Source organism: Macrotis lagotis, chromosome X (genome assembly GCF_037893015.1).
Source record: "Macrotis lagotis isolate mMagLag1 chromosome X, bilby.v1.9.chrom.fasta, whole genome shotgun sequence".
Taxonomy (NCBI): Eukaryota; Metazoa; Chordata; class Mammalia; order Peramelemorphia; family Peramelidae; genus Macrotis; species Macrotis lagotis.
The window spans coordinates 173,634,772-173,652,173 of NC_133666.1; the positions used below are offsets into that span (position 1 = coordinate 173,634,772).

Sequence of the window (17,402 nt, forward strand, 5' to 3'; positions counted from 1 at the left end):
AAAACAAAATTGTTTATTTGTGTTTCCAATTACACATAAATATAATTTTAAGCAATCATAATTTTTTGGTATGATTTTGAATTCCACATTTTTCTTCCTCCCCTCCCTGGCTCCTTAGACAGAAAGTAATCTAAGTTATGTTATGTATAACTATGCTACAAATATTTCCATATTAATCATATTGTGAAAGAATTAACAAAAAGGAAAAAATCCATGAGAGAAAAAATGAAACATAAAACAAATTTTAAAAATTGAAAATAGTATGTTTTGGTCTACATACAGACTCCAAAGTTCCTTCTCTGAATGTGGATGGTATTTTCTATCACAAGTCCTTTAGAAATTGTCTTTCCTTATTGTCCTGCTGAGAAGAACAAGTCCCTCATAGTTGACCATCATAAAATGTTGCTGTTAACATATACAATGTTCTTCTGATTCTATTCACTTTACTCAGCATCATTTCATACAAGTTTTTCTGGTCTGACTGCTCATGATTTTTTTTTAATTTACTTATTTTTTTATTTACTTATTTATTAAAAATTTTACTTATTTGTTTTTCCATGCAATGGTAGTTTTCAACAGTTAGTTTTCTTTGCAAGGTTTTGAGGTTCACATTTTTCTCACTCTTTCCCTTCTCTCCCCCTCCCTCTCCCCAACAGAAAGCAAGCTAATATAAACTATATATGTTTAACCACGCTCAACATAGATACATATTAATGATATTGTAAAAGAAAAATCATATCAAAACAGTAAAAAATTAGTAAAAACATAATACATAAGGTAACCTTTAAAAATTGAAGATAGTAAGCTTTGATTTGGATTTAAATTTCATAATTCCTTCTCTGGATATGGATGTTATTTTCCATCACAAGTCTTCTAGAATTGTCTTTGATTATTATAATGCTGAAATTAATAGGTGCATCATAGTTGATCATCATCCAAGGCGGTTGTTAGTGTGTACAAATGTTCTTCTGGTTCTTCTCATTTCACTCAGCATCAGTTCATCCAAGTCTTTTCAGGCTATTCAGAAGTACCATTCCTCACAATTTCCTTTTCCTTTTCCTTTCCAGAAAGATTTTATTTATTTTGAGTTTTACAATTTTCCCCCCATTCTTGCTTCCCTCCCCCCCACTCCCACAGAAGGCAGTCTGTTATTTACATTGTTTCCATAGTAAACATTGATCTCAAATGAATGTCATGAGAGAGAAATCATATCCTTAGGGAAGAAAAATAAAGTATAAGACAGCAAAATTATGGAATAAGATAATGTTGGGTTTTTTTTTCTAAATTGAAGGTAATAGGGGCAGCCAGGTGGCGCAGTGGATAAAGCACCGGCCCTGGAGTCAGGAGTACCTGGGTTCAAATCCGGTCTCAGACACTTAATAATTACCTAGCTGTGTGGCCTTGGGTAAGCCACTTAACCCCATTTGCCTTGCAAAAACCTAAAAATCAATCAATCAATTAATTAATTAATTGGAGGTAATAATCTTTGGTCTTTGTTCAAACTCCACAATTTTTTCTCTGGAAACAGATGGTATTCTCCATTGTAGATAGCCCCAAATTGTCCCAGGTTGTTGCACTGATGGAATGAGCAAGTCCATCACATTTGATCATCACCCCCATGTTGCTGTTAGGGTGTACAGTGTTTTTCTAGTTCTGCTCATCTCACTCAGCAACACTTCATGTAAATCCTTCCAGGTTTCTCTGAATTCCCATCCCTCCTGGTTTCTAATAGAATAGTAGTGTTCCATGACATACATATACCACAGTTTGCTAAGCCATTCCCCAATTGAAGGACATTTACTTGATTTCCAATTCTTTGCCACCACAAACAGGGCTGCTATGAGTATTTTGGTACAAGTGATGATGTTTTTACCTTTTTTTCATAATCTCTTCAGGGTATAGACCCAGTAGTGGTATTGCTGGATCAAAGGGTATGCACATTTTTGATGCCCTTTGGGCATAGTTCCAGACTGTTCTCCAGAAAGGTTGGATGCGTTCACAGCTCCACCAACAATGTATTAGTGTCCCAGATTACCCACATCCTTTCCAACATTGATCATTTTCCTTTCTGGTCATATTAGCTACTCTTAGAGGTGTGAGATGGTATCTCAGAAATGCTGTAATTTGCATTTCTCTAATAAGTAATGATTTAGAGCAATTTTTCATATGACTATGGATCACTTTTATTGCCTCATTTGTAAATGCCATATCTTTTTACCATTTGACAATTGGGGAATGGTTTGTTTTTTTGAAAATTTGACTCACTTCTCTATTTTTTTTTTAGAAATGAGTCCTTTGTCAGAAATACTAGTAGTAAAAATTGTTTCCCAATTTACAACATTTCTTTTGATCTTGGTTACAGTGGTTTTGTCTGTGCAAAAGCTTTTTAATTTCATGTAATCAGAATCATCTAGTTTGTTTTTAATGATGTTCTCCATCTCTTCCTTAGTCATAAATTGCTTCTCTTTCCATAGGTCTGACAGGTAAACTAGTCCTTGATCTTCTACTTTGCTTATATATTGTTTATTAGGTCTAAATCCTGTATCCATTTAGATCTTATATCTTGGTATAGTGTGTAAGGTGTTTGTCTAATCTAAGTTTCTTCCATACTAACTTCCAATTTTCCCAACGGTTTTTATCAGAGAGATTTTTTTTTATCCCAATAGTTGAACTCTTTGGGTTTATCAAACAGCAGATTACTATAATCATTTCCTACTATTGCACCTAGTCTATTCAATTGATCCACCACTCTAGTTCTTAGCCAATACCAGACAGTTTTGATTACTGATGCTTTATAATATAATTTTAGATCTGGTAAAGCTAAGCCACCTTTTTTTTTTATACTTTTTTTTATTGAATCCCTAGAAATTCTTGACTCTTTATTTCTCCATATAAATTTACTTCCAACTTTTTCTAACTCATTAAAGTAATTTTTTGGAATTTTGATTGGCAGGGTACTAAACAAGTAGTTTAGTTTTGGCAGAATGGTCATTTTTATTATATTAGCTTGACCTATTCATGAGCAGTTGATGTTTGCCCAGTTATTTAAATCTGATTTTATTTGTGTGAGAAGTGGTCTAGAATTTGTAATTTTTTTTTTTTAGGTTTTTGCAAGGCAAACAGGGTTAAGTGGCTTGCCCAAGGCCACACAGCTAGGTAATTATTAAGTGTCTGAGACCGGATTGCAACCCAGGTACTCCTGACTTCAGGACCAGTGCTTTATCCACTACGCCACCTAGCTGCCCCTTGTAATTGTTTTGAAAAAGTTTTTGAGTCTGCCTTGGCAGGTAGACTCCCAGGTATTTTATTGTCTGAGGTTTTATATTGTCTAGGATTTCTTAGCTCTTCCTGCTGTATCTTGCTAGTCATATATAGAAATGTTGAGGATTTATGAGGGTTTATTTTATATCCTGCTTTTTTGCTAAAGTTGCTAATTATTTCTAGTAGTTTTTTAGATGATTTTTTGGGATTCTCTGGGCATACGATCTGAGATATGAGAGTTTTGTCTCTTTCTTCCCAGTTCTAATTCCTTCAATTTCTTTTTCTTCTCTAATTGCTGAAGCTAGCATTTCTAATACGATATTGAATAGTAGTGGTGATAATGGGCATCCTTGTTTCATCCCAATCTTATAGGGAATACCTCTAACCTATCCCCATTGCATACAATGCTTGGTGATGATTTCAGATATATACTGTTTATTATTCTAAAGAAGGATCCATTTATTCCTACACTCTTTAGTATTTTTTAGTAGGAATGGGTGCTGTATTTTGTCAACAGCTTTTTCAACTTCTATTGATATGATCATATTTCTGATAGGTTAGTTATTGGTATAATTAATTATACTAACAGTTTTCCTAATATTGAACCAACCCTGCATTCCTGGGATAAAATCCTCCTTGATCATAATGTATTATCCTAGTGATAACTTGTTGTAATCATTTTGCTGAGATTTTATTTAAGATTTTTGTGTCCATATTCATCAGGGAGATAGGTCTATAATTTTCTTTCTCTGTTTTAACTCTTCCTGGTTTAGGTATCAGCACCATATTGGTGTCTAGAAAGAGGCAGAATTCCATCTTCCTCTATTTTTCCAAAGAGTTTATATATAATTGGAACCAATTGTTCCTTAAATGTTTGATAGAATTCACTTGTGAATCCATCTGACCCTGGAGATTTTTTCTTAGGGAGTTCAATAATGGCTTGTTGAATTTCTTTTTCTGAGATAGGGTTATTTAGGTTTTTAATTTCCTCTTCATTTAATCTGGGCAATTTATATTTTTTGTAAATATTCATCCTTTTCATTTAGATTATCAAATTTAGTGTAATAGAGTTGGACAAAATAGTTCTGAATTATTACTTTAATTTCCTCCTCATTGGTGGTGAATTTACCTTTTTCATTTATGATACTAGTAATTTGGTTTTTCTTCTTTCTTTTTTTTATCAAATTGACAAGAGACTTATCAATTTTATTGTTTTTTCATATAACCAGTTCCTGGTTTTATTTATTAGTTCAATAGTTTTCTTGCTTTCGATTTTAGTAATTCTCCTTTAATTTTTAGAATTTCTATTTTGGTATTTAAGTGAGTATTTTTAATTTGTTCTTTCTCTCTAATTTTTTTAGTTCCATATTTAGTACATTGATTTCTTCTTTGTCTAATTTATTCATGTAACCATTTAAAGATATAGTATATCCCTTGACAGCCGCCTTGAGTGTATCCTATAGGATTTGGTATGTTGTTTCATTATTGTCATTATCAAGGATGAAATAATTCTTTCTATAATTTATTGCTTGATCCACTCATTCTTTAAAATGGGTTTATTTAGTTTCCAATTAGTTCTGGATCTATATCTCCCTGACCCAATATTGCATATAATTTTTATTGTATTATGATCTGAGAAAGATGTAGTCACCATTTCTGCTTTTCTGCAAATGATCATTAGGGTTTTTATGCCCTAGTATGTGTGTATACATATATATATATATATATGTGTGTGTGTATATATATATATATATATATATATATATATATATAGTATATACCTAGTGTATATAGTATATATATGTGGTCATTTTTTGTGTAAGTGCCATGTACTGCAGAAAAAAGTATAGTCCTTTCTATCCCCATTCAATTTCCTCCATAGGTCTATCATATCTATGTTTTTCTAACAATCTATTTACCACCTTAACTTCCTTCTTGTTTATTTTATGATTAGATTTATCAAAATTTGAGAGCAGGAGGTTGATGTCTCCCACTAGTAGAATTTTGCTATCTATGTCTTCCTGTACCTCTTTCAACTTCTCCTCTAAGAATTTGGATGCTATATCATTGGGTGCATAACATATTTAGTATTGAAATTACTTTATTGTCTGTGGTACCTTTTAGGAGAATATAGTTTCCTTCCTTATTTCTTTTAAGGCTATCTATTTTTGCAACTGCTTAGCAGCTGAGATAAGGATTGCTGCCCCTGCTCTTTTCTCTTCAACTGAAGCATAATATATCTTGCTCTTCCCTTTTATTTTTATTCTATATGTGTCTCTCTGCTTCAAATGAGTTTTTTGTAAGCAGCATATTGTAGGATTCTGGTTTTTAATCCACCCTATTCATTTACATTTTAAGGGAGAGTTCATCCCATTCACATTCAGAGTTATAATTATTAACTCTTTATTGCCCTCCATGCTATCTTCCTTTTGTTTGTATTTTTCCCCTTTTTTCCCTTTATCCATATTCCCTAGTGTTTTGTTTCTGAATTCTGCCACCTTCAGTGTTTGCCCTCCTATATCAACCCCACTCCCTTTTCTTTCCCCTTTCCCTTTCCCCCCTTTTCCCCTTCCTTCTGTTAGTTCCCATATTTCTCACCCTCCCCATCCCCCCTCCCCCTTTCCCCTTTTAATGCTTGAAAGGTAAGATAAGTTTCTCAACTTAACTGAATGTGTCTAAGTTAACTTTAAGCCAAGTCTGATGTGAAGATTCACGTGGTTCTCACCTCCTCCCTTCTTCCCCTCCATTACAATAAGTCTTTTGTACCTCTTGATGTAATGAGATTTACCCCATTCAGTCTCCCTCTAACCTCCCTTCTCCTTACTGCCCCCCTTTTTAAGGAGGTATTGTTTTAAAAATCATTCTATCTGAGCCACAGAAAAGTTATGAGTGTCCATCACTTCTGGCTAAGTATATTCTCTCTAATAGAGTTACAATTCTCAAGAGTTATGAGACTCTTTCTCCCAAGTGGGTATATAGCCAGTTTCATCTTATTGGATAGCAGTTTTTTTTTTCCTTTACCCTTTTATTTTTCAACCGTTTAATGTGTCTCTTGAGCCTTCTGTTTGATGTAAAATTTTTTTATTTAGCTCTGGTCTTTTCATCAGGAAATATTGTAAGTCTCGCATTTCATTAAATGTCCATCTTTTCCCCTGGAAGAGAAGACTCTGCTTTCCTGGATAGTGGAATCTTGACTGTACCCCAAGCTTCCTTGCTCTTTGAAATATCTCATTCCAGGTCCTTCAATCCCTTAATGTTCATGTGTCCAGATCCTGCATGAACCTTACTGTGGCTCCTTGGTATTTAAATTTAAATTTTTTCTTTTATCTGATAGTTCTGGAATTTGACCACAGCATTCCTTGGTGTTTTCATTCCCCTTTCTGGAGGGAATTGATGTATTCTTTTTTTTTTTAGGTTTTTGCAAGGCAAACGGGGTTAAGTGGCTTGCCCAAGGCCACACAGCTAGGTAATTATTAAGTGTCTGAGACCAGATTTGAACCCAGGTACTCCTGACTCCAGGGCCAGTGCTTTATCCACTGCGCCACCTAGCCGCCCCAATGTATTCTTTCAATAACTATTTTGCCCTCTGGTTCCATGATATCAGGGCAGATTTCCATCACTAAATCCTGTAATATTAAGTCTAGGTTTTTTTTTTCTTCTATTTATTGTTTTCAGGAAGTACTATAATTCTCAGGTTGTCCTTTCTTGATCTGTTCTTGAGGTCAGTGGTTTTGCTGATGAGGTATTTTACATTGTCTATTTTTCCATTCTTTTGGTTTTGTTTAATAGAATCTTGTTATCTCATGAAGTCATTAGTTTCCACTAATTCAATTCTTTTATTTTTTTTAGAGAAGAATTTTCTTCATTTACCTTTTGCAACTCCTTTTCCAGTTGGTCAGTTCTATTTTTGAAGGAGTTTTCTATTTGCCCAAGTGTAGTTTTGAGAGATTCATTTTCTTTTTGCATTTGCCCAGTTGAAGATCTGAGAGAGTTATTTTCATTTTGTATTTGTCCAATTGCATTTTTAAAGTATTTGTTTTCTTGTAATGATTTGAATTTTACAATTTTTCTCCCAATTTTGCTTCCCTCCCCCCACCCCCTACAGAAGGCAGTCTGATAAGTCTTTACATTGCTTCCATGCTATGCATTGATCAAAATTGAATGTGTTAAGTGAAAAATCATATCCTTGAGGAAAAAATAAAATATTAAGAGATAGCAAAATTACATAGTGCGTAAGACAACTTTTTTTTAAATTGAATGTAATAGTCTTTCGTTATTGTTTAAACTCCACAGTTCTTTCTTTGGATATAGATGGTATTCTTCATTGTAGAGATCCTAAAATTGTCCCTGATTATTGTACTGATGGAATGAGCAAGTCCATTAAGGTTGATCATCAACCCCAGGTTGTTGTAATGCTGTAAAATGTTCTTCTGGTTCTGCTCATTTTGCTCAGCATCAGTTCATGCAAGTCTTTCCAGCCTTCTCTGAATTCCCATCCCTCCTGGTTTCTAACAGAACAATAGTATTCCATAATGTACATATACCCCAATTTGTTCAGTCATTCCCCAGTTAGTGAACATTCACTCAATTTCCAATTCTGAGCTGCTATGAATATTTTTGTACAAGTGATGTTTTTTACCCTTTTTCATGATCTCTTCAGGGTATGGACCCAGTAGTGGTATTTCTGGATCAAGGGGTATGCACATTTTTATTTCCCTTTTGGTAGAATTCCAAATTGCTCTCCAGAAAGGTCGGATGAGTTCAGTTTCACCAACAATGTATTAGTGTCCCTGGTTTCCCACATCCCTTCCAACAAAGATCATTGTCCGTTCTGGTCACATTGGCCAATCTGAAAGGTGTGAGGGAGTAGCCCAGAGATGCTTTAATTTGCATTTCTCTAATCAGTAATGATTTAGAGAATGCTTGAATTATATATTCTCTATATATTTTGGAAATGAGTCCATTGTCAGAAACACTAGTTATAAAAATTGTTCCCAACTTATTGCCATCCTTTTAATCTTGATTGCATTGGTTTTACTTGTGCAAAAAAATTTCAATTTAATTAATCACAATTTTCTATTTTGTGTTTTGTAATGTTCTCTATCCCTTTTTTGGTCAAAAATTTCTCTCCTTTCCATAGATCTGACAAGTAAACTATTCCTTGTTCTTCTAATTGTATTACAATATCACCTCTTATATCTAAATCTTGTATCCATTTCAACCTTAATTTGCTATAGGGTGTGAGTTGTTGGGCTATGTCTGATTTCTGCCATTCTATCTTCCAGTTTCCCTAGCAATTATCACAAGGTGCTGCTCATTATTTCTTACAGAATAATAGTACTTCATCACATTCATATACCACAGCATTTGTAATTCCCCAATTGATGGGCATCCCCTCAATTTCTAATTCTTTGCCACTCCAAAAATCTCTTTGGGATACAGAACTGGTAATATTATTGCTGGATCAAAAGGTATGCACAGTTTTGTCTCCCAATTGTTCCAAATTTCTCTCCAGAAAGGTTTGATCAGTTTACAACTCCACCAACAATTTTACCCCATCTCTTCCAACACTGATCATCTTACTTTTTAGTCATATTGACTGATCTGACAAGTATGAAATGGTACCTCAGAGTTTTTTTAATTTCTCTATTCAATAATAATTTTTAACAATTTTTTCATATGGCCATCTTCATCTGAGAACTGCCTATTCATATCCCTTGACCATTTATCAATTGGGGAAATGAGTTAAAAACAAAACTTCTTGAAAAGGAATGTTTCAAATGAATACCATGGAAATAGAAGAATGGGTGAGAGGGTGAAGGAGAAAGGATAGTTGCTTATATACTGCACTTTGACCTTTGAAGGAGGAAAAAGAAAAAGGGGGTAAAGAAAAGAGAGAGGGAGGGAAGAAAAGGAAAGGAAGAAGAAAAAGATGGGTGGAAAACTAAAGAAAGCAGGTGGAAAAGTAAAAAGGAAAAGGAAGGAAAAAGGGAAAAGAAAAGAGCAAATGGGAGAATCAAAAACTTTTTTAGAGAATTGGAGAAGCTGGGTGGAGGGGAATTTGGATGGAGGGTTAGATTAATGTAAGTAAAACAGCTGAAGATTAAGGTCTAATTTGACATGCAAATATATTTAATGAAAGAAGACAAAAATTTAATATTTACAATGGATAGATTCAATTCCCTATAAAAACAAGGATGGATAAATATAGTAAGAAAATAAAAATCAATCATTTTCTGCTTTCAAGAAATACATTTGGGGCAGCTAGGTGGTGTAGTGGATAAAGTACTGGCCCTGGAGTCAGGAGTACCTGGGTTCAAATCCGGTCTCAGACGCTTAATAATTACCTAGCTGTGTGGCCTTGGGCAAGACACTTAACCCCATTTGCCTTGCAAAATAAACCTAAAAAAAAGTACATTTAAAAATATACTTTAATAGAATATCTTATGGAAAGAATGTGAAAGGGTGAAAGGATATGCTTCAGGCAATAAAAACAAAAGGTTTCATAGCAAATTTTTGAAAAATTAAATATTAATGTACCAAATGTCATGGTGTTTAAATTCTTTAAAAAAATCTAGTTTAGTTGGAAAATATTATTATTAGCACAGTAATAATAGGAGATTTCAATTTTCTAGTTCCAAGGCCTGCCAATTTTATCTATGTAATTTTTCTCAAATGTGACTTCTTCTTTTCTCTGACATTGTCATCACCTTGATGCAGAAGGCCCTTAATACCTAATGAATCCCTATTACAGTACTCTGATGGAGGGGTTTGCCTGCCACAAGTCTCTTCCCATTCCAATCAACCCTCCATTCAGCTGTCAGAGGTGGGCTTCCTAAGACTCAAATATGACTGTGTCATCCTGCCTACTCCAGGGACTCCCTATCCACCTCCAGGATTAAATATAAAACCCTTTGACCTTCAGAACTCTTCATAACATGCTTCTCCCTTCCTTTCCATTCTTATAACTCTTACACTTTTCCCTTCATCCCCAGATACTCTGATCCAGTGACTCTGATATCCTGGCTGTTCTTCAAATAAGACATTACTTGGACTGAAGTCCTGGAATTTTTACTAGTTGTCTCACATGCATAGCATGCTCTCTTTCCTCATCTCCATCTTCTGACTTCCCTGGCTTCCTTCAAGTCCCAGCTAAACTTCCAACTTCTTCAGAAAGCTTATCCTTTTACTTTAATCGGTTCACTATGTAGCTTGTTCATTTGTATGTTGAATCTCCTATTAGAATTTGAGTTCCTTTTCTTAGCAGAGACCTCCTCACTTTTCTTTGTATCTCCAATGCTTATCATAGTGTCTGGCACATAGTAGGTGCATGATGATGAATGTTTATTAATTGACTAATTGATCAAGGGCAGCTACGTGCTCTCTTTTTAACTCCTAACTTATCTTGACTATTGATTCCCTGTTAAAACTTACTGAGAGAAATTTTTGTTTTGTCATTTCAATTCAAGGGTCATTTCCCACAGAATAGAAATCAGTAAGAAAGTCATAATTGAGTAGCTCTGCTTTTTTTTTCTCTCTATGGTCAGTTAGCATCATCTCATATATCCCAAGATATGAATCCCTTGAGCTCCCCAATGTAGCTTATAAAATAACTTTTGGGGGGGATGTTGTCCTGAGTATCATTAACTTTAAATGATTCTGAACTTTTTCGCTTTCCTGACACTATTCCTTACAAATCTATATTGTGAAGAATCCATGAAGTTCATGCTGTACTTTGGAAAGCTTGCTTTTTGGACAGCTTGAATGTGCCAGGTGTATAGGCACTGAGGATACGAAGAAAGAATTTCAAACACATTTTTAATCAGCAGAAAAACTTTGAATTTAACATTTTATCTCTCATTAGGAGACAGTAGATGAGGGAGGGCCAAATGTTCTATTCTCCCAAATGGACAGTACAGTGCAGTACAACAGTGATCAGTCCCCCCAGACCAAAATTCCCCCAAACATAAAAACACCAAAGGGAAACAAAGGGGAAAAAATGGAAAACAAAGTAAACATTTAAATACAAAAAACGGATAGATTTGACCTACACACTTGGATCTAATGTGTAACTAGAGCAGCCTGCCCTCTCACCTCCTTTCCCATGACCATAGAAGGGGGAGGAGGCAACTATAGCACAGAAGTCTGTTGACTGTTCAACACAAACTTCAAGGAGACTTCTCTATCTTTTTAGTCTCCCTGTATTAGTCACCAGTCTCTTAATTGTTCTTTGAATTGTGCAATGAAGTCATCACTCTTCTCCCATGTTGTGCATTTAAGGTCATACTCCATTGTGGATTATAAAATTCCAAAGATTTCTGTCATAACTCTCTGGCCTCATCCTTATTACATATTTTTTTTGGCAAAGAGAATAAGAGGAACTATGTTTGAAAATCAAGGGAGCAAGGTCCTAGAAAGAATGGAATTAAAGGATATATGACTTTATAATGTTCAGAAATACATTATTCCTTCAAAGCCTAATTCAGACATGTCTCCTACAGGAGGCCTTTTCTGATCTAGAAAGCTGCTTGTGCTTCCTCTCCCACTTCCCTTCCTCCATTACCTGGTATTTATTTTGTGTGTGTGTGTGTGTGTGTGTGTGTGTATGCATATATGAATATATTTTATATGCTTAAATGTATACGTATTGTCTGTTTCTCTGATACTTTGTTAGCTCCAGCTTGTATCTTGAAGTTTCACAGATTTTTGAAGAAAAAAAATGACAGTTCTTGCTTAATTTGACCTGTTAGAAATTATATCTGTATCAATCCTAACCACAATTTCAAACATAGCAGAATATCAAAACTTTGTCTAAGATCATCAATTTAACTCAGGCCATCTTATAATTTAGGTTTGGAATTGGAATGAAATGAGTTGTTTATAGAATATTTTACATTTAACAAGCAACAACAAAAAAAGTGGGTCATAATAGTATTTTTAAAAGGAGGTAGGATGTGGCATAGAAATGATATTGATTGTCTTGATTTATTTATTTGTAGCTTTCTTGACTCCACATTTGCCATGGTGATCCTCTGATAAGAAGTCTGTGTCAGATCTGAGAGGTCCATGGCTCCTTTGCCTTTGTAATTTGATTACAAGGAAGCTGTCTAGCTTCATAAGACTTGTCAAATCTTCAGGGCAGTCTCCTTTCAGAGGAAAAGTAGTTATCCTATCTGCTAGGGATCTTAGTAGATATCACTTCTTTGCACCATCCAAAAGACTCTTTTAAAAAATGATTCAAGATGTTGCTTTTTCAATCTTATGCTGTGATTTGGACTGTTCAGCTAGCCAAAAATACTAGATTGACTTGGGGAGTTTGTTGTTTTTCAATAGATTTTGGTCTTGCTAACTTGCCTTTCTTACCTTCCTACCATCATTAAAATACAAATCCCCTAGTTGCTTAAGAGACAGCAATATTTGGGGTACTTGGCAGGGTATTTAGGGGAAGACATAAATTATGAAATTTCTGCTCTCATTCCTAACTTTTGTCCGTATTTGTGAAACACTTTGCACACTTCAAGCATTTTATCAATGCTAATGTTTTTGTTATTATTAATATTATTATTTTTATTCCTCCTCTACTTGTCACCATCAACCACACCACCACCACCAGCACTGCCACTCAGGACCCATTTTAACCTCTACCTTCTCCATGAAATTTCCTGACTTGAAGTACATATATCTCTCTACTATTTTTAAGCATCTTATACTTTTGTTACTTTTACATAGTTTAGAAAACTTGTCATTATTTCATGGGTGTTTAGTTTTCTCTCCCCAAATAGATTGTAAGTTACTTGAATCACACACCATAGATTTTGATTTTTTTTATATACTTAAAAATGTATTATTGCATGCAACATGCTGGGCATATAGTGTTATTACATTAAATATTTACTTCAGTAAGATTAACCAATTAAAGGGAGTGCCAAAGGAGCAGCTTTTTTTTTTTTTTAACAAGGCAATGGAGTTAAGTGACTTGCCCAAGCTAGGTAATTTTTAAGTACCTGAGGCTGGATTTGAACTCAAGTCCTCCTGAGTCCAGGGCTGGTGCTCTATTCATTGTACCATCTAGCTGCCCCCGAAAGGAACATTTTTTTTTCTCTAAAAGATTTTATTTATTTTGAGTTTCACAATTTTTCCCCTAATCTTACTTCCCTTCCCCCACCCCACCCCCACAGAAGACAATTTTGCCAATCTTTACATTGTTTCCATGGTATACATTGATCTAAATTGAATGTGATGAGAAAGAAATCATATCCTTAAGGAAGAAACATTAAGTATAAGAGATAGCAAGGTCAGACAATTAGATATCAGATTTTTTTCTCAATTAAAGTTAATAGTCCTTGGTCTTTGTTCAAGCTCCACAGTTCTTTCTCTGGATACAGATAGTATTCTCCATTGCAGAGAGTCCCAAATTGTCCCTGGTTGTTGCACTGATGGAATGAGCAAGTCCATCAAGGTTGATCATCACCCCCATGTTGCTTTTTTATGGTTTACAATGCTTTTCTGGTTCTGCTCATCTCACTCAGCATCAGTTCATGCAAATCCCTCCAGACTTCCCTGAATTCCCATCCCTCCTGGTTTCTAATAGAACAATAGTAAGGAACAGTTTTTAAAAGCAATAGTATATATTAATTTTTGTGATAGTTTTGGTAAAATTTTTAAATGTTTTGTTTCTTAGTTAGAATTGTCTATGTACCACTTTTCTTCATCAAGATCATTCTCTTCCTCTAATCAACTGAATTTATATTGTTTGGAATTTAGAATATACCATAGTTTTTTAATAGGAGGTCTTAAAAGTCTTAATGAAGTTTTAAAATTAAATTAATTAATTTAAATTAAATTAATTAAAAATACAAACAACACTAAGATTTTTGGAACAACCTATATTATTGGATAATAAAATATGAAAAATCTTCTACAAGTGATAGCTTTATGAATTGTCTCAGTGCTAATTAGATGCCTGTTTTCTTATGTCTTTGTAATCAGGTAATTGATGATCAAATTGGAAAATATGAAACTTTCTTGAGGGCCATTTTCTTCTAATGTAGGTATATCACTAGCAATAGAAACAAACAGGAAAATTTTTTCATTCAAAAATAAGGAAGTAATTTTTTTGATAATGAATACATGCTGAATTTTAGAAATACAAAAGATTATATTAACATTATTGATTCCATTAGTTTTGTTTTGACACAAATTGTATTTTTTTCTAAATTTGGTTAACAAAAGACCTGATAATGGCCTATAGTCAGTTTTTTTTAACTGTGTACCTATGTTCTCTGTTTCTTTTCCAAGTGCTTTTATTTCAGAAGTATATCTAGCTATCTAGGAACAACCTATATTCTGACCATTGCGGTTTTTTTTCCCTCATATTACTTTCTTTAATATTATATAGATTTTCTCCTTATGATTTCTTATTCTTGTTAATAAAGAAAAAACATATGCTAAAAGAAAATTAGACATACAAAGAATGAAGTACTATCAAATACTTTTTTTTAGCTAAATTGTTATAAAAATATAAAATCTACTTTGAATTAAAACTTTTATGGTGAACTTACATATTTTATTGTAACAGCTGTTGCTGCATTTTAATTTCTTTTTTTTTCTATTATAAGTATTTGCATATTTTCTTTTCAAAAGAGAAGACCTTTTGTTTGCCATAAGAAAGCTATTATCTAGGATGTTAATGGTTTTTCAGCTATTAAGATGTAATGATATACTTGAACATTTAACTATAGATTTGAAAAATCTTCATGAACAATCTCAAAGGAATACTTAAAATGTACTCTTTTTAGTAAATTGGCTCATTTTCTTATAATATACTAAAATTGTTGATATATGCTCAGTCCTAATGTGAAAAGTACATTAATCTCTGGAGTTATGTTTTATATATTAAATTATTATTTTCAATGAATAAAACATGTCTCATTCTGATTTGTTACTTAGTATCACAAGAGAATCATTTTATTTGCTTCACAAAATTAGAAATGATGCACTTAACACTTAAAAAAGTATGAAATTATATGCTAAGTTTTCTTTTACATAACACATCTTTTCTAAAACAAGAGTTGTTACAGCTAAAAGCAACATTTTTGTCCTTATTGAGGACCACTTCATTCACTTGGGAAATGGAAAATACTTTTCAATTATTCATTAGTCTACTTTCTTTTACATCAATGAGATAAATTTATTAACCTCCTAGTTAAATACTCTCTGTATGGGGAAGAACTGTTTATGAATAGTAGTCAGTTCTCAAAAGTGGCAATTCTAATATTACCTTGTGTTTACAATTTCCTCTAATTGTGTTTTTCTTCTTGGGAAAAGGATTGACATTTGGGGAGCTACAATTCTTGCATCAAGGACTTATTAGCAAACAGGGATTTGAATGGAAGATTAAGAGTGTGAAAACTAGAATCAGCAGAGCTGCTACCCAGCAAACTAAGAAAATGGAGACAGTGTTAGACCCTTCCAGAGATGACCTGCCTCTCATGGCCAACACTAGCCACATACTTGTAAAGCATTATGAATTGGATTTGGATGTGGATTTTGAGAGCCATGTCATTGAAGGTACTATCATCATCTTCCTTGAGCCTGGAAGTGGATGCAAGAACCTGAGTGATGCTGATTGGGGATCTGGCCAGTCAAAGTCAAATGACTCTTGCAAAGTTGAGACATCTGAACCATACCACATTCCTGTGACAAATCGAGATGCTTTTTCATCCAAACTGAGATCTAAAGATTTTGCTGACTGTGATAAATGTGAAAAAGATACCTCTGATAGAAGCTGTAACCATGGAAGGAGAGAACAAACTTATGGGATTTCTAGTTCAAAGAACTATTGTGACTCAGGGAATCACGGAAAAGAGGATTTTTTGCTTATATTGGACTGCTGTGATTTATCTGTGTTAAAAGTGGAGGAGGTAGATGCTACTGCTGTGCCAGGTATTGAAAGATTTACAAGTTCTACCAAGTTCACTAATGTTTCTAAGGAGCTCAGAAATCAGATCGTGCATGAACTTGTGTGTCTACCTGCAGATCATTGGCGGGAACAGTTATATTATTATGCTTGCTGTGGCCAAGCTCCTGGCTGTGGAGAACTCCTGTTTAACTGTAGCACCTGGAGCTTACAAATCAGGAAAATGGGAGTTAAGACAGCTACTGACTTTCCTCACATCATAAGAATATGGTACAAAACAAAGCCTGAAGGAAGATCAGTCACATGGACAACAGACCAGAGTGGCAGGTAGGCTAGCTATGAGTTATATAGTTGTCTATAGTGGAAGACAGGTATTTACTCTGTAAGCATGTAAGTAGCTAAAGATGCTTACTCTATTCATTCTGTAGTATTGCTTACGTGTTTTAATATTACAGAGAAACAGATCAGCCACCATGTAGACTGAATTCTTGATTCTGTTACATCTCTTAAACCTAGATGAAAAGATCAGGTATGTTAACTATATCAATTGATGAACAGGGACATTGGAATGTAAACCTAATACTCAAATCTAGACCCTAACACTGCATTGGGAATTTGGGTTTTTATTGCAGAAGTGGGTGATTTGTGATTCTGAGGAGACATTTTCTCAAAAAGTTCTGTGCTGTTCCCACTTTGAAGAATAGATGGCAGTGAAGATTGGTATTTTTGATTCTAGAAAAGTCTCTTATTATTTGTGAATTTCTTATTAGTTCCTTGGACTTTATATATTATTAGCAGTTAGCATATAATTTTTTTTGAAATCCTTTTAAGTAAGTATATTTGATAAGGATAGAATTTGATTAGAATTTGACTTCCCTTATTTTGGTAGCCTTTGGCTTAGGGAATATGATTTAAGATCAGACACTTCCATCATTGCCAATTTTAATTTTTTAATTTTCAGACTTATTAAAATATATTTATAGATTACTATTCCTTTAGAAACATTTAGCAGTATATTGGGTATAAATATAGATATTAAAAATAAAAAGGAAATCTAATTCCTTGTTTTTTTAACATCTTTTGGCAGCAATTGACAGTTTTAAAGAACTACTAATTAATATTCTTTTCCCACAGATTCCTTTGCACTTCACTATATCCATCTTTTTTGACCCTTTTTTATTTTTATTTTTTGCTTGATTCACAGGGCATTTTACAGAGTAGG

General features: G+C 33.8%; 1 protein-coding gene across 9 annotated transcripts in view; it reads left to right on the plus strand.

The window, feature by feature from the left end:
- Nucleotides 1-17,402, plus strand: part of AOPEP (aminopeptidase O (putative)) — a 632,574-nt gene that overhangs the window by 64,886 nt on the left and 550,286 nt on the right. For 7 of the 9 annotated variants that reach the window (XM_074201226.1, XM_074201227.1, XM_074201225.1 and 4 more), the window contains exon 2: nt 15,589-16,507. The exons of 1 other annotated variant lie outside the window; for it this stretch is intronic. In XM_074201226.1, the coding sequence (XP_074057327.1) occupies nt 15,589-16,507 (919 nt within the window). Of the gene's footprint in view, nt 1-14,159; nt 14,309-15,588; nt 16,508-17,402 lie in introns of those variants that run through there. One more of the 9 variants, XM_074201229.1, reaches the window with a different exon arrangement.